The sequence below is a fragment of the Bos indicus genome, chromosome 20 (assembly GCF_029378745.1).
Source record: "Bos indicus isolate NIAB-ARS_2022 breed Sahiwal x Tharparkar chromosome 20, NIAB-ARS_B.indTharparkar_mat_pri_1.0, whole genome shotgun sequence".
NCBI lineage: Eukaryota > Metazoa > Chordata > Mammalia > Artiodactyla > Bovidae > Bos > Bos indicus.
The window spans coordinates 8,698,177-8,720,974 of NC_091779.1; the positions used below are offsets into that span (position 1 = coordinate 8,698,177).

The 22,798-nt window shown below is 38.4% G+C and overlaps 1 protein-coding gene across 2 annotated transcripts in view; it reads right to left on the bottom strand.

Annotated features, from left to right (window-relative positions):
• Positions 1–20,156, bottom strand: part of TNPO1 (transportin 1) — an 89,908-nt gene extending 69,752 nt beyond the window's left edge. For both annotated transcript variants that reach the window (XM_070774558.1, XM_070774555.1), the window contains exon 1: positions 20,010–20,156. In XM_070774558.1, coding sequence (XP_070630659.1) covers positions 20,010–20,024 — 15 coding nt within the window. In that variant the 5' untranslated portion in view covers positions 20,025–20,156. The remainder of the gene's footprint in view (positions 1–20,009) is intronic.
• Between the last annotated feature and the right edge of the window lie 2,642 nt (positions 20,157–22,798).

Here is a 22,798-nt window from a genome sequence, read left to right on the forward strand (position 1 = left end):
TGCCCATTCTCAAAACTCCAATTCAATGGAATACTAGAGCAATCATGCAAGAAAAAAAGCAGTAAAAGACATCCAAATTAGAAAAGAAGAAGTAAATTTGTCTCTGTTTGCTGATGACATGATATTACACATAGAGAATTATAAAGATTCTATCAAACTAATAAATGAATTCTGTAAAGTTACAGGATAAAAAAAAATCAACATGCAAAAACCAATGCACTTCTATACACTAACAACAAATTGTTTGAAAAAAAAATCCAGTTCCATTTACAATATCATCAAAGAGGATAATAAAATACTTAGGAATAAATTTAATGAAGGATACCAAAGTCTGTACACTGAAAACTATAACATCCTGAGGACAGAAAATGAAGAAGAAACAAACAGAAAGATATACCATGTTCATGGACTGGAAGAATATTATTAAAGTGTCCATAATACCCAAAGCCATCCAGAGATAATGCAATCTCTTTTGAGATTTCAATGTCTTTTTTCTTTACAGAAATAGAAAAAAAAAATTCTAAAATTCATATGGAACCACAGAAGACCCTAATTAGCCAAGGCAATCCTGCAAAAAAATAATAAAGCTAGAGGCATCACACTTCTTGGTTTCAAACTGTATTACAGAGCTAAAGAAATCAAAACAGTACTGGCATAAAAACAGACATATAGACCAACGGAACAGAATTGAGAGCCCTGAAATAAACCCATGCATATACAGTCAATAATACTTGACAAAGGAGCCAAGAATACTCAGTGGGGAAAAGATAGTCTCTTCAATAAATGGTGCTGGGAAAACTAGATCTTAGTCTCTCAGTTGTGTCCAACTCTTTGCGATCCCATGAACTGTAGCCCACCAGGCTCCTCTATCCATGGAGTTCTCCAGGCAAGAATACTGGAGCAGGTAGCCATTCCCTTCTCGAGAGGATCTTCCCGACCCAGAGATTGAACCTGGGTCTCCTGCATTGCAGGCAGATTCTTTGCATATAAGCCACCAGGGAAGACCTAGGGAGAAAACTGGATATTCACATGTGAAAGAATGAAACTGGACCACAAAAATAAACTCAAAATGGATTAAAGTAACATTACACTGCTAGATTATTTGCTTGATGGTTTATGTGTGGACATATATGCAAGATGGAGATAAATCTGTACGTGCCCTAGCAAGACTACAGTAGCTCTTGGTAAAATTCTGGCATTAAATGATTAAAATATATGAGTACCAGGCAAGCTATTGATTACAGCTATACTTACTGTATTTAAAAACATGGTAAAAAAGGGTATGATGCAAATAACCACATATTTTCCTACATAACACATCTGAAATTATAAAGTAAAAAAATATATATGATTTAGTATTTCAGAATCTAGTTTATAAAGGGAGACACATCAATATAGTTGACTGGGAGCTAAGCTGATAGTTCTTTGAAAAACAAGGTAGCACACGGGACATCCACTACAGATCATTTCAGTGATTACAGGTATATTATTTTGTTACAGTTAAGATTTCTCCTAAAGTTCTCAAGTGAGAGGGCCCTATGAGTTTCTCATTCATGCTCCAAACTATCTTTGACTGTTAAAGTGTAATGGGTTGATTCAGTATTTCACATTTTTAAGCATAAACAGAAAAAGGAACATAGCACAGTGTTCCCTGGCCAAGGCTGAACTGGTAAAAGGGTCAGAGCAGTTTAGACAATACAACAGAAAGGTAACAAATGATAAGTAGCCTGTAGGTTGGTTATCATCAGTTTTAATCTAACCTTTCCTTGTTCATTGAAATCTCACTCATAATAGGGGCATACATTATTCAGATTTCAGCTGTGGGAAGACACAGCAGAAAAAAACTTATGAAAGGAAATCAATTTTTATAATTTTAGTGCCTGAGCTGAATATTGTTCTACACTATTTTTGTTGCTAAGCAAGAGGATAGAGGCGAAACATGGGATCCAGAATCATACATACAATCTCAGTCCTACCAACTGTCTTTTTCAGGAAAGTAGCTTAACTTTGAGTCACAGTTTAGTCATCTGTGAAATGGGGTTGAAGAGAAGATTAATTGAGAATGTAAAATGATGCAATAGTAGGCACTTAGTGTTCATTCCCGTCACACTTCACTCCCCATTAAAATTATCATTTAAAAAAACAGATTTAATGAGGATAGTTTATATCATCAGGTAGAATTAAGATGAAGATTACTTAAACTATATTTGTATGAGCAAAGAATATATAAGAAAATGGGCTGTTTGACTCATCATTTAAATGAGGTGATATTCTAAAGAAATAGAAAAATCAAAAGAAAAATACTGGAGGAATAGAGGAACGAAGAAAAGAACCAGAAATCAAGTGGTGAATATTAAATCAGATATAAATGTATTATAATCAGTTTGTAAAAATTTCACAAGAGTGAAAACTAAGTAGGTGATTACAGGCAGTCTTTATGGTATGTAAGGAGATAGGAAAAGAGTATCACAAAGTAAATTCTACAGATAATCCACAATGGAAAAACAGCAGGCAATAATGCTGTATGATCCATGGTATGTACAAGTAATTGTTTAGTATGACAAACAACAGCACATACTCTGTGTTTGTCTGTTTTATTACCATGACAAAGAAACAACAAGCCTCAATCAAGATTGAGACATTAAAAAATTAATGAATATAAAACCTAGAATAAAATACGTGACGGCAAGGAAATCTGAGATTATATTAGACATGTAAAAGATAACGTTCATCTCTTATACGTACTAAGAAAGTGTTTAGTTTTAAGAATATACCCTTAAAACTGAACCCTGGGTTAAAAAGCTTATTAGTGTCTTATAAACATCAGCCAAATAAATATCATGTCACCATTCATCCCCCTCATCCCATGAAATTGAAATTTATCACTTTAAACTTTGTCATTAGAAAATAGATCTTCCAACATCTTATCATCAAAATGAAAACAGCAATAAACAGTATCTAATTTTTTTTTTTTAATGGAGAAATCAAGACCCAGAAATCAACATTACAAATTAATTAAGGAAAATAATTTGATTTCTATTTTTTAAAACAGTAACATTCAGGGCAGAAATGGGGAAACAGACACAGAGAACAGACCTATGGACATGGGAGGAGGGGAGGAGGGTAAAGGTGAGACGTATGGAGAGAGTAACATGGAAATTCACAATACCATATATAAAATAGACAGCCATTGGGAATTTGCTGTGTGACTCAGGGAATGCGAGCAGGGGCTCTGTGACAGGCTGAAGGGTGGGATGGGAGGGAGGTTTCGGAGGGAGGGGACATGGGTATACCTATGGCTGATTCTTGTTGATGTGTGGCAGAAAACCACAAAATTCTATGAAGCAATTATTCTTCAATTAAAAAATTTAAAAAAACATAGTAACAACATCTGGTTCTACATTATGAGGCTCTTTTCTCTCTCTGCTTTTGCATAGTGCACTGATTTTCTGATAATTATAGTAAACTCAAAGGTCTTTCCTAAAGGAAATAGAGAAGCCTACAGCCCATGTCTAACCAATGGTTTTAATGGCAAGGCTGACACTTCGTGATTCCATTTCTTAAATGCAACTGATTAAACCAGGATTGGGCACTCAGCTGTCAATATGATGAATCCCAGCACAAAAAGATAAAGCAAGTCAATCGGATTTCTCAGAAATACAAACAGGAAGTGTCTGTGTACTCAGTCGTGCTTGACTCTTTGCAACCTCATTCACTGAGTCTGCCAGGCTTCTATGTCCATGGAATTTTCCAGGCATGAATACTGGAGTATTCTAAGTATTACTAAGCCAACATTGTAAATCAATTATACTCCAGTTTAAAAGAAGAAAAAAAATTTAAAGTATTTTAAATAAAATTAAGACCTTTTGAAAAACAGTAAATGAAAATTGTTCACTTAAGATAAAAAAGATTACGTTATACTCATCAACAGATTCTTAATATATTTTTCTCCTTAAGGAAGCTAATGTAGTAAGATGGGGTGGAAAAAATGCTTACAAATGATAACTTGACACTAATGGTATAGTTCTGTGTCTAGTCTATGAGATAGATAACATCTATGATTAGACACTTAAAATTGATAGACACAGGAATCTAATGAACTGCCTTAAGAGTACACACTATTTCTATTACACTAAACTGATTCTTAGAAAAAGAAATTCATTTATTACAAAACAAATTGTTCCTGAATCATTTTCCTGGAGTAGGGCTGGGGACATAGAAAGCAAAATCTTTGTCTTAAGTCATATTTCAATTTTAAGAAAAAAATTGTCATAAGTCACTAATCCATATTATTTACAGTTAATGAAATAAATAGACTTCATTCAACTCTTCATATACATTCTTACAGGAGTAACATGCATGTTCTAGAAAGAAGAAAACTCCAGAAATCAAATCAATAAGCAAACATGTATTCAGCACTTATATATGCTGGATTTTTTATCTGGAAACTACAAATACAATAAAAGCCTGGAAAAAGAGAGGAACTAGGAAATTCCTAAGATTTCTTTATGTTATTCAATTCAACAACTCAGTATGTGGCTACACAGTTGATCCCATAGCATTTGATATGGACAGGAGTTTTTATTTCTCAAATAAATAATAATTCCCAAATAATAATTTGATCTGAAATCATAGTTTTGTCTGAGTTGCTGAGCAATTTAAACTCTACTAGAATCTCACTGGAGTGTGAAGGTGTAGATTCTGTTTAACAAATAAAAATGCCTGCTGTGTACGTGTGATCGGCAAGTAACACCACCAATACAAAAGCCTCTAGCCCACTGGAATGTAAGGGTAAAACAAAGCTAGGCTTTTTATTAGAGATTTTTCCTTTTTAATGACTCAATTTTTAATTTTTTTTACTGGCTCTTAAGCTTCCCCAACAAATTCCTACATTAAATCTGAAACTATTGTATCACTGTCTTGACTCTGAGCTTACTAGTGAAGTGAAGTCGCTCAGTCTTGTCTGACTCTTTGGGACCCCATGGACTGTAGCCTGCCAGGCTCCTCTGTCCATGGGATTTTCCTGGGAAGGATACTGGAGTGGGTTGCCATTTCCTTCTCCAGGGGACCTTCCCGACCCAGGGATTGAACCCGGGCCTCCCGCATTATAGGCAGATGCTTTACCGTCTGAGCCACCAGGGAAGCCCATCTACGCTAAAACAAGACTCCAGAAAAGCCTCCTGCAGTTTCTCCACTGTTTCATCCTTGACGTACGGTGGGGGTGGTGTCAGACCAAGGGAGGGATGAAATTTGGGGAAGCAAAATGGACCCTTTAGCTCCTAGCCAGTGTAATTTCACCAGGCATTAAGACAACCTGCTTGGGTCTTCAAATCCTCCGTGCCATGACAAGCCAAAATAACATCAGTGAAAAAGGCGTGTCACAGATCTGGGGCTTTTGTCTCAGTTCTTCTCTAACAAAGAGCTGGCCGGGCAATCCTGTACAGGTCATTTACACTTGTTTGGTTCACTTCCTTACTTACAAAGCAATTAAAGACCATGCTCCTTTTCAGCTTTTAGAAATTAAAACATTTAGTAAATAATGAATCTGGTCATATTCTAATACCAAAGCCAGCCTTACTTTAGACTTGCTACTGAAATCCTCCAAGTCTTCACAGAAACTTATATTCAACTCAGTTGTAGTTCTGGGACTGCTAAATTACTTGAGTAAGAATTTCATGTCATGTGATTCTTTCAGCAAATACCTGGGCTCCTGTGAACGGTCTGCACCAGGCTTAGGTCAGTTCTTATCGAATTCATTCTTTAGTTGAAAACATTATGTACAGAAATTTTCATTTTAACTTGGATTTCTACCCAATGGAAGTCTTTGCCTATTATATCCTCAAAACTGTGTAACAAAAAAATGTATAAAACATTATTGAGCTAAAAATCCAATGTAGTGTTCTAATTCCTGCTCATTGGATCACCTGTGGTTTTAACGATTCACGGTTTAAAGCTCTTTTCCTAAATTAATTCTCCTAATATTTTCTAAAAAAGGTTTGATAAGCAGTATTTTATGAGCCAAAACTTATGTCAGGACTCTCCAGTTCATACCCATTTATACTGCCAATTAAAACTTTACCACGAAAGAATTAACTCAAGTACTTTATTTTACCTTTCTAAACAACCAGCAATAGTAACTCAAAAATGTGTCTGGTAAAATTTGGGCTTCCCAGGTGACTCAGTGGTAGATAATCTGCCTGCCAACACAGGAGACATGGGTTTGATCCCTGGGTCAGGAAGATCCCCTGGAGGAAGAAATGGCAACCCGCTCGAGTATTCTTGCCTGGAAAATTGCATTAACAGAGGAGCCTGGCGGCTACAGTCCACGGGGCTGCAAAAAGTTGTACATGACAGAGCATGCATGCACACGCTGGTAAAATTTACATATAAAGTTTAAATATCTTCATTTTTCTTTCCTTGTTTCCTTCTGTCCTGATGCTCATCAAGGTGACATTACACTCTGATCCACCACTGCCAAGAGTTATAACCTAGATCTAGAAATTTAAAAGGACTTTTTTGATATAAGAATCTTTGTCTCTGATTTCTCTATTTGACTTATTTGCCCACGTCAAATGAGGAATTTCAGACTTTTCCATGCACTACACGGGAGGCACTGTTGTATATAGCTTAAGAATACAAACTGTTGTTCCTTAGATTGACTTTGCATTCTTGCTCTGCCACTTATTAGTCATGGAAAGAATAATTAACCTATGATCTACAAAATGAGATAATTAATAGTACTTCTACCTATGGGGCTATTATGATGAAAAATGGCTAAGTTCCATCAAAAAAACTCATTGTCTAAAAAGATGACAACGAAAAGTAATATAAAACCCTAGACTGGATCCTGTACTGCAGGAAAAAAATGTTATAAAGGATGTTACCAAAACAAGTGACAAAGTCGTAATACAGGCTGTAAAACACTAAATTTCCTGAAGTTGATGACTATCTGTGGTTTCAGAAGAGAATATCCTGTGGCTCTTAAGAAGTACACATTAAGGTATTAAGGGGTAGAGGATCAAGATGTATGCAATCTACTCAAAAAAATAATTTCATGTGGCAGTGGCTGGAAAAATGTGGCAAAATGTTACAAATGGGTGGATGCAGGTAAAGGGTGGGTATATGAGAGTTCTCCCAATTACTCTCATAACTTTTCTCTAAGTTTAAAATTATCTAAAAATATCTTTAAAAACAAGCTTTGACTCCATTTACCCACTCTTTCCAATTAATGCTCGATTATTCCCTTCCATTCACAGAAACATCTTGAAAGTTGAGTATAATCACCCTGTTCCCACCCCCCCCTTCCCCCCCAACACTATATTCCATGAGACTGAGATTTCCTTGTTGCCAAACCAAATGGTTTCTTCTTGGCCTCATCTTAATTTCTCCACAGTGCTGAAAACAGGCAACAATTCTTTCACCTCTTAGCCTGTGGCAATATATCTCCTTTGGTTTTCATTTTACCTTGCTGACCCCCCCACCCCTAAATATCCCTGGCATCTTTCTTCTATCTACATAATCTATCCAGTTTGTGCCAATGAACAGCCCTTTGAATTGCAGACTCAAGATTCTAACGTCTTGTAAGATTATTTACTTGTTTATTAAATGGATATCTCAAACTTTGCTGGCTAAAACAGAACTTGATTTTCTTCATCTCACTCAAATTTGTTCCTCCTCCAGTTGCCTATTATTAGTAAATGTTACTAGTGTTCATCCAGTTGTTCATGCCAAAATACCAAGGTGTCATCCTTGATTTCCCTTATATTCTACACTTAAACCATCAGTCAGTTCTGTCGAAATATACTCTTAAAATATACCTTTAAAATATACTCTGACCACTTTTCACCTATACTGTCTACCACAGTCCAGATACCATTTTCTACAAAAGTAGTCTAGTCTAATTGGTTACCTGGCCTTCCCTCTTGCTCACTTCCAGTCCCATTTTGAGATGAAGCAGCAAAAATGATCAAGTTAAAGTTGCAATTATATCTTCTCTCCATCAAAACTGTCCAATGGTTTCTCTTCACAATTAAAAATAAAGCCTCATATTCTTAGCATGGGCTTCCCTGGCAAAGAATTTGCCTGCAATGTGGGAGACCTGGGTTTGACCCCTGGGTTGGGAAGATCCCCTGGAGAAGGGAAAGGCTACCCACTTCAGTATTCTGGCCTGGAGAGTACCATGGACTGTACAGTCCATGGGGTCGCAAAGAGTTGTACACGACTGAGCGACTTTCACTTTATTCTTACCATAGCCTACAAAATTGTTCCTAATGTGGGATTCTGTCTCTCTCTGAACTAATCTCCTAGCAGACTCTGTCCCCTTTTCCAACTATGCTCCACACCAGTTTTCTTATAGTTCCCTGATGTTATGCTTTTCCCTACTTAAGAGTCTTACTTTTGCTTGTTCCATCTTCAAATATTGATACTGCTCACTTCTCAGACTGCCTTTTTTAAATGTCATATTTGGCCAGCAATGTTTTCTTCCCTCTCTCTCTACCCGCTTACTATTTCTTCTCACTGCTTTAATCAATACCTATTTTTTCCCCCTTTCTCTTCATTAGAAGAATCTTTAAATGAAAAATTGGTATCTGCTGCTTCTCACTGTATTAACGTAAACAATACAGATGAAATTCAAGTTCCCTTCAAGTACCTCTCCTAATCCTGGTCTCTTCCCCAAAGGTACTCTAATATTCATTTGATGCTGTATCCTTACAGAGCCGTTTTGGGGGCATTTAAATACATATCTTTACGTCAAAATAAAATGAATTTTACTTTGGTTCTATAAAAACTCATCTAAAATATGCCCTAGCTTTCCTACTTATTATATTTAGCTCTGGTTTGGTAATGGTTTAATCGCTAAGTCATGTCCGACTCTTGCAACCCCATGGACTGTAGCCTGCCAGGCTCCTCTGTCCATGGGAATTTTCCAGGCAAGAATACTGGAGGGGGTTGCCATTTCATTTTAATTTTATACCATTACAAGCAATTCATTCTTTTAACAAATATTTACTGACTGTCTATATTCTAGGCACTGTTCTTATTGCAAATAGAGCAATAAAGAAAACAAAGGTCTTTGCCCTCTTGGAGCTTACATTCATGTAAGAAGAGAAAAGACAATAAACAGAATATTTAGTGCTAACCTTTCTGTAAAGGCCTAGAAAGTAAATTTTCTGCACTTTGCAGACCATGTTCAGGCCAAATACTAAGAATATGTCTGTTATATAGTCTTTCTATTTTATAATCCTTAAAAAAATGTAAAAACCATTCTTAGCTCATAAGCTGTACAAAAACAGGCCACAGGGCAATGGAGATCTAGCCTGTTGACCCCTAACTGTGTGTTAGAAGGTGGTATGTAGTATGCACAAAGTAAAAAAGAATCCAGGATAAGGGGGATAAGGGGATAGGATGCAGTATTAAACAGTGTTTAGAGAATGTGAGAGCTGAGCAAAGGCCAGTGGGTAAAAGGGAAAGTGGTAGTGGGAAATGAGGTCAGGGAGGTAAGGAGAAAGGGAAGTGGGTTGGGTAGATTATGTAGAGCCTTATAAGTGATCGTAAGGACTAGATTTTCTGAGTCAAAGGGGGAACTACAGGGCTTTGAATGGAGAAGTGACAGAGACTGTATTAATCGTAAAAGGTTTGCTCTGGCTACTATACTGAAGGAAGACTGTAGGCAGGAGGGCAGGATACAACAGGGAGACCAGATAGAATCCTAGTAAGTAATCCAAAAAGATATGATGGCTGTGGTTTGGACCAGGATAAGGGTAGTGAAGAGGGTGAAGCATGGTAAAATTCTGGATATATTTTGATGATATAGGGGAAAAAAAAAGCTGTCTTGATGGAATGGATGTGTCAAAGAAACAGCAAAGTCAAGAACAACTCCAGTATTTTAGTGTGAGGTACTAGGAGGATGGAGTTGCCATTGGCAAACAAAAATGGTGAAGTCTGTGGGTAGAGCCAGTACTGGGAGGAAGTTTAGGAGGTAAGTTACAGACAAGCTGAGCCTGAGGCCTATTATTAGACATTTAGGTAGAAATGTCAAAAAGGAGTTGAATATGTACGGAATTAGAGAGAGAGAGGATAAAGATCTAAATTTGGGCACTGCTAACTTATACAGTGGCAGTGAGAAATAAATTTAAGGGCCTAGATCTGATAGATAGAGTACCTGATGAACTATGGAATGAGGTTCGTGACATTGTACAGGAGACAGGGATCAAGACCATCCCCATGGAAAACAAATGCAAAAAAGCAAAATGGCTGGGTGAGGAAGCCTTACAAATAGCTGTGAAAAGAAGAGAAGCGAAAAGCAAAGGAGAAAAGGAAAGATATAAGCATCTGAATGCAGAGTTCCAAAGAATAGCAAGAAGAGATAAGAAAGCCTTCTTCAGCGATCAATGCAAAGAAATAGAGGAAAACAACAGAATGGGAAAGACTAGAGATCTCTTCAAGAAAATTAGAGATACCAAGGGAACATTTCATGCAAAGATAGGCTCGATAAAGGACAGAAATGGTATGGACCTAACAGAAGCAGAAGATATTAAGAAGAGGTGGCAAGAATACACAGAAGAACTATACAAAAAAGATCTTCACAACCCAGATAATCACAATGGTGTGATCACTGACCTAGAGCCAGACATCCTGGAATGTGAAGTCAAGTGGGCCTTAGAAAGCATCACTACGAACAAAGCTAGTGGAGGTGATGGAATTCCAGTTGAGCTCTTTCAAATCCTGAAAGATGATGCTGTGAAAGTGCTGCACTCAATATGCCAGCAAATTTGGAAAACTCAGCAGTGGCCACAAGACTGGAAAAGGTCAGTTTTCATTCCAATCCCAAAGAAAGGCAATGCCAAAGAATACTCAAACTACCGCACAATTGCACTCATCTCACACGCTAGTAAAGTAATGCTCAAAATTCTCCAAGCCAGGCTTCAGCAATATGTGAACCATGAACTTCCTGATGTTCAAGCTGTTTTAGAAAAGGCAGAGGAACCAAAGATCAAATTGCCAACATCTGCTGGATCATCGAAAAAGCAAGAGAGTTCCAGAAAAACATCTATATCTGCTTTATTGACTATGCCAAAGCCTTTGACTGTGTTGATCACAATAAACTGTGGAAAATTCTGAAGAATACCAGACCACCTGACCTGCCTTTTGAGAAACGTATAGGCAGGTCAGGAAGCAACAGTTGGAACTGGACATGGAACAACAGACTGGTTCCAAATAGGAAAAGGAGTACGTCAAGGCTGTATATTGTCACCCTGCTTATTTAACTTCTATGCAGAGTACATCATGAGAAACACTGGGCTGGAAGAAGCACAAGCTGGAATCAAGATTGCTGGGAGAAATATCACCTCAGATATGCAGATGACACCACCCTTATGGCAGAAAGTGAAGAGGAACTAAAAAGCCTCTTGAGGAAAGTGAAAGAGGAGAGTGAAAAAGTTGGCTTAAAGCTCAATATTCAGAAAATGAAGATCATGGCATCCGGTCCCATCACTTCATGGGAAATAGATGGGGAAACAGTGGAAACAGTGTCAGACTTTATTTTCTTGGGCTCCAAAATCACTGCAGATGGTGACTGCAGCCATGAAATTAAAAGACGCTTACTCCTTGGAAGGAAAGTTATGACCAACCTAGATAGCATATTCAAAAGCAGAGACATTACTTTGCCAACAAAGGTCCGTCTAGTCAAGGCTATGGTTTTTCCTGTGGTCATGTATGGATGTGAGAGTTGGACTGTGAAGAAGGATGAGGGCCGAAGAATTGATGCTTTTGAACTGTGGTGTTGGTGGAGACTCTTGAGAGTCCCTTGGAATGCAAGGAGATCCAACCAGTCCATTCTGAAGGAGATCAGCCCTGGGATTTCTTTGGAAGGAATGATGCTGAAGCTGAAACTCCAGTACTTTGGCCACCTCATGCGAAGAGTTGACTCATTGGAAAAGACTCTGATTCTGGGAGGGATTGGGGGCAGGAGGAGAAGGGGACGACAGAGGATGAGATGGCTGGATGGCATCACTGACTCGATGGACATGAGTCTGAGTGAACTCCGGGAGTTGGTGATGGACAGGGAGGCCTGGCGTGCTGCGATTCATGGGGTCGCAAAGAGTCAGACACAACTGAGCAACTGAACTGAACATTGAGATGGCAACTTCCCTGGTGGCTCAGTTGGTAAAGAATCTGCCCACAATGCAGAAGATCTAGGTTCGATCCCTGGGTGGAGAAGATCCCCTGGAGAAGCAAACCGCAACCCAGTCCAGTATTCCTGCCTGGAAAATTCCTTGGACAGAGGAGCCTGGTGGGCTACAGCCCATGGGGTTAAAAAGAGCCAGACACGACTGAGTGACTGAGCATATATGGCATTTAGACAGTATTTAAAGCCATGAGACTGAATGAGATTACTAATGGAGTGAGTTGTGTGAAACACAAAAAACAAGGCCTGAGCTCTGGGGCTCTCCAATACTAAGTCTGTGTAAAGAAAGGCAAAGGAGAATTACAAGGAGCCAGCACTGACGTAGGAGATAACCAGGGGTGTGAGTTATCCTGCAAAGCTCAGAAGAAAGAGTTTCAAGATTAAGAGAAATAGCTCTGTCAAAGGTTGCTGACAGGTCAAGTAAGATGAACAGACTCAATAACATATGGCATCTGGCGACAAGGAAGTTACTGGAGAAACTAAGGAACTGTCTCAGCTCAGAATGGTGCAAAGGCCTGATTGGAATGGGTTTGACAGAGTATGGGAGGAGAAAAGGGCAACAGCAAATATAGACAACTCTCTCAGGGAATAATGCTGCAAAAGGAAACCAAAAATATGGGGAAACAGGTGGTAAAGAGTGGATCAATCTTTTTTTTTAACATAGTAGAAATAATAGCTTGTCTCTTTGCTGATTGAAATAATCCAGTAAAGGAAAAAATTAATGTGGAAGGACAGAAGCTGAAGCAATTCCTTGAGCAGATGATAGAGGAGAAAGGATGGGATCTAACACAGAAGCAGACACAAGGACACAGAACAGCTCATCTAACAAGCAAGAAGACAGCATGTACTGACACAGATGACCATAGTTCACGGGGCGGTGGAAGTGTGTGGAAGTTTGCTGACTGCTTCAGTTTTCTTAACAAAATAGGAAGCAAGGTAATGAACTGAAAATGAGGATGGGAAAAGACATGTTGGAGGTTTGAAGAAAACAAGATACAAAATAGTCATTGAGAAAAGTAGGAAAGCGAACAGACCAGGAAAATACAGTATAATCAATAGGCAGCATAACAATCCACACGAGGTATGTGGTCATGTGTGGCTGTATTTTCTTCTAGCCATTCTAAGATACCTAGGGGCAGGTGCAAAGAAAGCAGAGAGTTGGTTTTAACCAGTGTGTGGTTCTACTAAACAAGCGAAGAGCAAGGGAGTCATCCAAGGGAGTGATTAACCATGGAATTTAAACTGAGTAAGAAAGGAAGTAAAAACAGCAAGAGGGTGAGTGGCAGGGACACAGTAATAGGATCAATAAACGGGCGATTCCATCGGGGTAAAGAGAAAGTCGGCTCTGAGATACTAACTAGGAGTGAACTACTAGATAGGAAGTGTGGTCAAAGAGCAGAAAACGTGAAATAGCAACCACAGAGGGACTGCAGTTACTGACAATGCAAGAGGGAAAACTTTGGGAATGAGTGACTGAGATAAAACAGAGGTGAAAGGAACACTGGAGGAAAAATCAGGGATGCTTGATCTAATTTCAATGTAAAGACTGAGTGGTATTGAAGAGAGGGGCAGGAGCCTGGAGCAAAAATAAGAGAGAAATGAGGAGGAATGACCTTAATGTTAGCAGTTGATAGCAATCATAAAGGGAAGTAGTCACATAATCCGAGGACATAATCCAAAACTAAGGATTTTTAGGCAGAAGGGAGGGAGAACAGTAGCTTTTTCAAGCTTTGGATTTTGCAGATGAACGCACAGTAGAAGAATATGAAGAGCTGGGATGGGGGTTAAAAAAAAAAAAAGGAGCCAAATATAGACCTTTTAATGATTGAGTGTAGAGGAGATAAAAGGTGACCTGAAAGTCTGGAGGTTCTGTGGCTACTGACAAAGACTTCCTTGAATATACATGATTCCTGATATACCCATGTGTTTCTCTAAGAAATAGAAACTGCTCAAGTCCAAAAAGTTTTTACTTGAAAATTAAAATGGCTGTACTGATTTATTCAATGTTTGCATTTCCCTTCAACCTTATCAATACATTCTAGCAAAATACATTCTACATTCTTATCACTTTTGCCAATCTGATGGGTAAAAAAATTTTTCACTGTTTTACTTTGCATTTCCCTATTTGTGGGGTAGAGCATTAATTTCATGATTATTGGCTAGCTGTATTTCCTTGTCTACGAATTTGCCCATTTAAAAAATGAATCCTCCTATTAGTTTAGAGCACCTAAAATTAACCTATTTTTCTATTCTTAATGAATCACACAAATCAACACTGCAAATTTCTTGTTTCAAATCTTTCAATGGCTCATGCTAGGGCAATACAAGGTTCAGTAAGTATCTCCTCCTGAAATCCCTCTACTGTATACTAGAAATTCTACTTCAGTTCAGTCACTCAGTTGTGTCTGGCTCTTTGTGACCCCATGGACTGCAGCACGCCAGGCTTCCCTGTCCATCACCAACTCCTGGAGCTTGCTCAAATTCATGTCCATCAGGTCGGTGATGCCATCCAACCATTTCATCCTCTGTTGTCCCCTTCTTCTCCTTAAAGCCTACCAATCAAATCTAGTCACACCCCTTGGTTTCCATATTGTCTATGGTTGCTTTTGCACTACAGTGGCTAAGTTTGGTTTGTCTACAAAGCGGAAACTATTTACAGGGTCTCATCAGATTTATATCATAAAAGCTTTACCTACACTTCATTGCACTTTTTTGATTTACATCTCTCTCTCGACAGTAGGATCTAAATCTCTTGAGAAAAAGGGACAATCTCAGCACTAAAAGTGCTCATTAAATGCATAAAGGGCACAATGAAGTCCTCCATAATTTGGCATCTTTCCATCATTTTCCTATTGCCAGTTAAAATAAACTATATTTTTACTTCATTAAGTATTTTTTAAAAACATTATTTCTAATGGCAGTATAATGATCCATGTTTTGTATTCACTTACTTACGATTTTGATGGATACCACCTATTCCTAATTATTTATTTGCACCTATTTTGTACACTTACAATCTGGTGAAGTATTTCTCTCCCCTAATTCCTTCCCTAGTAAAGACAAAAGCAATGGAATCTTGACCTTTCTGGGATCAATCTTTTCACTGTAGTGGTTACTTTGGTATTTGAGGTTTCAGGGACTTCACCAATAATTATTTCACTAATGGCTTCAGAGTGCTTCAAAGTCAACTACAAAATGCAACTAAAAATTTTTTTTTGCTTTAGTTTTCAGTATAAAATTATTTTCACACACCTTGTTGATACTTACTCTCCTTAACATATTTTTTTTTTCTTTTCTATTAAGACTTCAGTTGACACTTTGCCAGGGACTTCACTAAACATGTTTTTCAATTTAGTTATTTAATGGGCCTTTGTCATTTCTCTTAACCTCCATATTTGATGGATTTGTTTTCTCCTCCTCTAAGAGGTCTTTACTAAGAGCATTTCACCCACAAATGCTTGCTGCAATCATTTTAGAAACCAGCTTTATATACTCCTTATCAATTACACCTCATCCTGGTAAAGAGTTGTTTTTTTTTTTTTTTTTTCTTTTAAAAATACACCTGAATAGTTAAACCTTATCTGTTTTAAAACTTTGCAAGTCATTCATTCATTACTTCCAGCTCAGTTTACTATCTTCAAAGTGTGGTCTATGGGGCTTCCCTGGTGGCTCAGCAGTAAAGAATCCGCCTGCCAATGCAGGAAACATGGGTTCTATCCCTGGTCCAGGAAGATCCCACATGCCGGAGCAACTAAGCCCTGAGCTCCGCAACTACTGAGTCTGTGCTCTAGAGCCCTGGAACCACAACCACTGAAGTCTGCATGCCCTAGAGCCCGTGTTCTGCAACAAAAGAAGACACTGCAATGAGAAGCCCGCACACCACCAAGTACAGAGCAGCCTCTGCTCCCCGAAACTAGAGAAAAGCCCGAGAAGCACTGAAGACTGAGAGCAGCCAAAAATAAATAAATAAATAAAATTAAAAAAAATGTGGTCTATGATCTATAGTTAATAGATTCACCGTTAGAGTGCACTATAAAATACATTTTAAGATTCTGCATTCATTCAATGTATACATATATTCATTACAAGATTCTGAATATGTGTGTCACATAAAACTTTACAAATAAAAGAATATGCATTTCATAATCATGCAGATTTAGATTCAGATTCAGCCAAGAACACTCTTGAGTCTCTGGGCAAACTACTTACCTACTGATACTTCAGTTCTCCCGTAAGTAAAATGGAAGTAACTATCATGTGTAAAGCAACAGGGGGCTAAGATAATGAGCATACTGTATGTAAAAGTACTAATGTATGCCAAATGCCTACAAATGATGACTATCATATTACATCATCATACAACAGAAAAAAAATGTTAATTCACTCTCTCTTCCCTTTCAACTCAAGCAAAAGGGCAATAAACGCTGTGCTCCTCAATTTAATTCCATTATTAAATTCCCTTAAGTAAAAGCAGTTTGGCAATATGAACTGAGTTTTTGGATGTTCATATACACTGACCCAATATTTTCACTTTGGGAAATCTATTTTAATGAAATAATCTAAAACAAAGAAATTGTTTTTATGTATAAGGATGTTCGTTGTAGTGTTTATTATAACCGCAAAAATATAATAAAAAAAGAAACTTGCTAACTGTTCAACAGCAAAATGTTTATGAGAAATTCATAAAAACATCATGTGGTTATTTAAAAAGATGCTGACAAAATAATTTCACAGCATGTCAGAATGCTTATGGTGCTAGGTGAAAAAAGCAAAATTATTAATATAAAAGTCTCAACTGTATAAAAATCAAATAAACTGAGAAAAAATATTGGAAGGAAATGTATCAAAGGGCTTAATTACCTCATGGTCCTGATATTTGTGATCATTATTTTATGGTTGCTTTCTATAGTTTTCTAAAATACCAATGACCATGTCAAAGATGATGATAATAAGTTATTATTTATGAAGTGTTTACTACATGCCAGGCCCAGTTCTAAGAACTTACTATATTACACTGAAAAGACTTGCTTTGTTTTAAAATTTTTACCATTAAAAAGACATATGATGATTCAAATCTTGTAGTCTTTCGGATATTAGATTTCCTTCAGCTTTCCTTCAATTCTGAGTTCAAATATTTGCTCAGCTATCAGGTGCCATTTTGGAATGAGATGTAGCCACCATTCCTGTATTGGTTCTATCTACTGCAAAAAATTCTAAGACAAATCTGCACCCTAATTTCCCATTCTAGTATCTCATTTAACCATTAAGATTCTGGAACTCTTAACATTATTACATAGTACGTCAAATAATTCTAGTAAGGAAGTCTTGAAATAAGCAAACGTGGCTTCTGAAAACTCTTTCCCACCCTAAGTCCCATCTGTGTGCTAAGTCGCTTCAGTCATGTCCTGACTCTTTGGGACGCTATGGATTTAGCCTCTCCATGGTACGTTCCAGGCAATAATAGTGGAATAGGTTGCCATGCCCTCCTCCAGGGGATCTTCCTGACCCAGGGACTGAACCTGAGTCTCCTGAGGTTCCTGCATTGCAGGCAGATTCTTTACCACTAAGCCACCGAGGAAGCTCAACACCCATCTATAGAACTACAAATCTACAGTCACCACTTCTGCAGACCTCTGTCCTCCATTGTAAACTCCTCACCCTCTACAATCCAGGAGACCTCTCTTACCTGTCAGCACTCACCAGAGAGCTATCATAGCACTGGCTGAATGGAACCAACTAAGAAAGATTTTCAACACCTGGGGAATTTAGTTAGCTGTCTCTTAGCTGTCTCTGATCCTACCTTTCTGAAGCTGGAATTATTCTACACTGTTTCTAAAAAACTCTCACTTTGATTTTCTCAGCTTTTTCACCTTTTTGTTTTTTAGGAACAAGATCTTTGACACCAATATGTATTCAAATATCAGTTTTAGGAAAAAATTCATAATTTATATCCTGGGCAAAACAAATAACTCCCACTTATTGCTGTGTTCTTCTCTGCAGTTTATATTTGATAAATTTATTTCATTATATATGTCACTTGGTTTGGCTTCCTTTATAACCAAATTCCTTTTCTTAAAAACAGTGTCTGCAGTAATCCAACATGGTTAACTGCAAGCAATTCTTCTAAACATAATACATGTATATTTCAATGCAGTTCATTTATAGGATTTAGAAAAACAGAATTCATGAGATGGCTTTAACATTATATAAAAAAAACTAGTCATAAAAACAATGGATACAAAAAGTTTTGATAATGGAAAGATTTACAACCGGAATCATATATATTTTTACCAAAATCTTATCCTGATCACAATATACAATGATAATAAGCTATACAACTTTAAAATATTTTAAGATACTTCTGTGGGGGGAATTCAGTAATTCCCTGAATATCTAGGATGAAAATGTAACAACACCAAGGCTAATCTGGTAGGGGCCTCTTTTAGGTAAAAGAAAGTGGATCACTAATAGTTCATTAGGCTCCCGTTAAATTAGGTGAACTGCCGAACTGTTAACGCATTTTTGCATTTATGCAAATACATTTATGCATTGTATACAGTGCAGAGTAAAAAAGAAATCTGCACCTTCAAGCTAGTGTTTCTCTTTTGCAGTTCCAAGTTTTCAACTTGGCAGAGTCATTCTCTAAGAAAAATAGGTGCAGGAGAGGGTAAAAATGGAAAACAGAATTGATTTCAAAATACGGAATCCTCCCTTGATTAAGTATAACTTATTTACCATTCTAATATGAAAGCTTTGACAAAATAGAGAAACTTAAAACCAAATGTAACTTTTGTTATCCTAAAAACGAGCATGTCCGGACAGCCATTTTACAGTCTTGCATTTTCAAATACCTACTACACGATACAACTTGTATTTTTTAAAAAATCTTTCCTTTAGGTAAAAAAAAAAAAAGCACCATTTATACACTCATCATTCAAGCTACAAGCTTCAAGGCAGGATTGCTACTGAGCTTCTTAATACAACTGTCAAAATCAATTTGTGGACAGTCTCCAACTTAATTTTCTATATTTTTATCTGTGGAAGAACGGAACTGATTAGTGATGGTTAAGGTAACGCGCTTAAAACTATGCAATCCTTGTAAAATCTAGTTGATTCTTAAAATCTGAAAACAAGTTAACAAGCGATTGCTTTCAATAGGAAGAAAACCACTCCCCAAACAGGTTGCTTGTGGCGTGGGTCCGCTTCTCAGCAGCAGTTCCCTGGGGCGTGTTCGCGTGGGAGTAGTACAGAAGGGCAGAAGTGCAAAAAACACACACCCACGCAAAACCCGTACAGTTACAAACATTAAAATTATGTAAACATGTCGTGAAACCACGAGTCCCCAAGGGGAAAAAAGCCGCCTGGAGACAGCGATCGGCCGTCGGAGTGTGGAGGCGGTGGTGGGTGCGGGCCCAGGACAGCCGAGCAGAGGCGGCCGGGCGGGGACAAAGAGCGGGCATCCGGGGCAGCGCCCGACGGTGCCCAGAACCCGCGGGGAGCAGCTGTCCCGGGGTCCTCAAACGCCGCGGTTCAGTCAGCGCCCTGAGGCGCAGACCTTCTTCCCGCCACCCCTCAGGGGCTACGGGCCCTACCCTCGGACACCTGAAGAGCCGCCGCCCGCCCCCTGTCCGGATCCCCAAGGACGCCCGGGCCAGCAGCTGTTGGGCTTAGAACCGCGCCGCCGCCGCCGCCGGGCTCCAAACGGCCAGGCTGGCACCGACGAGGCGGCGGCGCCTCTCCCCGCGGCCGTGAGGCAGCTTGCGAACAGCTTGCCTCAGTTCCCGCCCTCCAGTCAGGGGCCGCGCACCCTCACGCCACCTACCCGGTCCCACACCATCCCAGAGGCCTCCGGCGCTCGGGCCCTCTGCCGAAGCGGCGCTGCCTCTCGTCCGGGGCCTGAAATGGCTGCGGAACAAAGAGAATCTGGGCTCCGCCGAGCGCCGGTCCGATTGGACGGGGGGCGGGGCCCGCCGCGGGAACGTTCGGCGGCGGTCGCCTTGGCAACGGCGCCGGGGCTGGGAAAACCGCGGCCGGGGGACTGCGGGGCCTAAGGACCTGCGCCCGGCAGCGCGTGGCAGCGGTTTCTAAGCCCCCGCTGCAGGCTCGGGCCTCGGGCCTCGGCCCGCTGCCGGGCTCCAGCTCGCGCCTCCTGCGGCCGGCTCGCGGGCCCGAGCCTGTGGCTCAAGGAGGAGCCGCTGCTGACGCTTCTCTGCCCTGTGAGGCCTCGGACAAAATGGCCCTGCAAGTGTGGCTGCCTCTGAGCACGACGGCCCTTCCCCGGGACCAACTCCAAAGTGACAGCCCTGCCCCGGGAGCCTATTTAATACCGAATGTGCCGCATATTCCACAATAATACAGTTCCATCGCCGCTGGTAAAAAGCAGAAATGTCTTCAATGGCTAGATAGGGTGGACGCTTGTCCGCGAATATTACAGGATAGCTTTTGAGGTATGCTGTGTCTGACACATCGACTGCTATGTAGGCGAAATTAAATGCTTTCTAAAATTAGGTTTTACGTCTTCAGGCGTGTATTCATATAAAAGTGTCGTTTCTTGCCGTTAGAAGTAACAGGTTCTCCTCTCCGTAACAGGCCATCACGAGAAATTAAAATGTCTTCTATTTTCTGAACAGAAAAATATTTATACTTTATACAAATGAGTATATAAAGGCAGACGTTTTATATACTCATTTATAATAATGGTAGTGAGTAGATAAATAGTTCCCTTCTCCACATTATTGTTACATATAAATTTACTACATGTGAATATTTTAAATATTATTTCCTAAGGTGAGGATGCCGCTGATAATATTCTTCCTCACGTGGTCAATGTGTGTAAAAATACCAGCAGTTTTGACTAGCCTACTTGCAAATGTTGTATACATTATGTTTTGAAAATGTGTGGTGGTTGTTGCCTTTCAGGTATATCTAGATAAAACTGTAGTACCAATACTAGAAGTGTGTTTTTCATACTGAGACATCTTATTTGTTAATAAACTTGTTAATTTTCATTTGCAACAACAGTCATTTTATGAAAAAATGTTTATTTAACTTAGACTTTGAGTATAAAAGGAGCTTTTCTATCATTAGGAAATTGAACATAGAAAAAATATTTTAAATAACTAAAATATTTATAATTATGATTAACATTTTCTAACGGTAATTCAGTAGCAGTTCCATGCAGTAGTGTGAAGCAAAAAGAGACCCCTGAGAGAGGAATAGGTTATCAAGAAAAAAAATCTTAATGTCAACCTTCCTAACTGGTAGTTCAGTATATCTGCAGGGATATTTATCCAAAATATGTATATTTATCCAAATAACAAACATTATATTTCTGCGTTTGAGAAGTCCTGTCATGGAATAGGGAGCCTTGTTCTCTACAAATCAGGGTGTATGTGGTATTTGTATGCTACTGTACTAAAGAAAAATAACAGGAATACTTTTAAAATGTGTAGGATTGGCAAATAATGACAGGTGTAAAGATATATTGACTAAGCAATTACTAAGGAATTTGCCTGACTAATAGTTTGGAAATAGTTGAATTGGAAAGAAGTAAAGTATTATTTAATGTATGTGAGAAGATTTATTGACCAAGATATTTTGAAAGGAAAAAATACTGATTATCAATATTTTGAAATTGAGACTAGGCAAATTAAATATCTGTTCTTTTATAAAATGTAAATGAAAATGAATTAAAATTTTAATATAAAATAGTTCTGTATTGGATACAGAGATATTTAGACATGTAGGCTTTTAATATTTGTCCTTTAGGTTAAATTAAAAATACCTGTTTTAAACAGTAAATCTTATCATTAACAAGGATTTCTTAACACAGCTTATTTTATTTTAAATTTCCTGTTATTTTTTCCTCTTGGCACAATTAGCCAAATGAAGTAGCATCTAATCCAGGAGTGTTTTCTCTTCACATCCAAATACAGTACAACAGTGCTCATGTGATAAACTTTTAAGAATTGTTGGTATTTTTAATGACATATACTGAAATTAAAAATAGTAAATAAACTTTGAGTTTAACTTCAGAACCATTACAGATATCATATTTTAAATTTCTGTATTAAAATTTATTTCTTAGGTAAAAACATGACCAAGATAAAATCAAGGCATGATAGAAGTTACAAAATAGTATTAAGGGAGAAAACATACCTATAAGCTATCACCTTGGAAAGAAAAGACGCTTACTCTGTAGGTTGTAGCACTGTCAAATCAAGCATGAATCTCATAAGCAGAGGCTCTGTATGCACTTACAGACACTTTCAGTGTGGTCCTTCTGAGCGTCACTTTGTCTTAAACAGGATTAAATAAGATAAAGTATATTAGGAGCTTATTAGCAGAGTGCCTGACAGATAGTTGGAGGGCAATAAAAGATAGTATTATTAGGTATTAACACCTATAAAAGAGCAGAGGTTTGAGAAGGAGGAATGGTTATTGAAAAGATAATAGGTCTGGAAATCCAGAAATTGTTAAATATTTTTAATAGTCAATGATTAGTGAGTATATAGAAACTCAGTAAGATAACTGAAACTATCTATTAGATACAGGGAAGCTTTTCAAATAGAAAACTTCTGAGAAATGCTTCCATTTTACACTTCTGGAAAG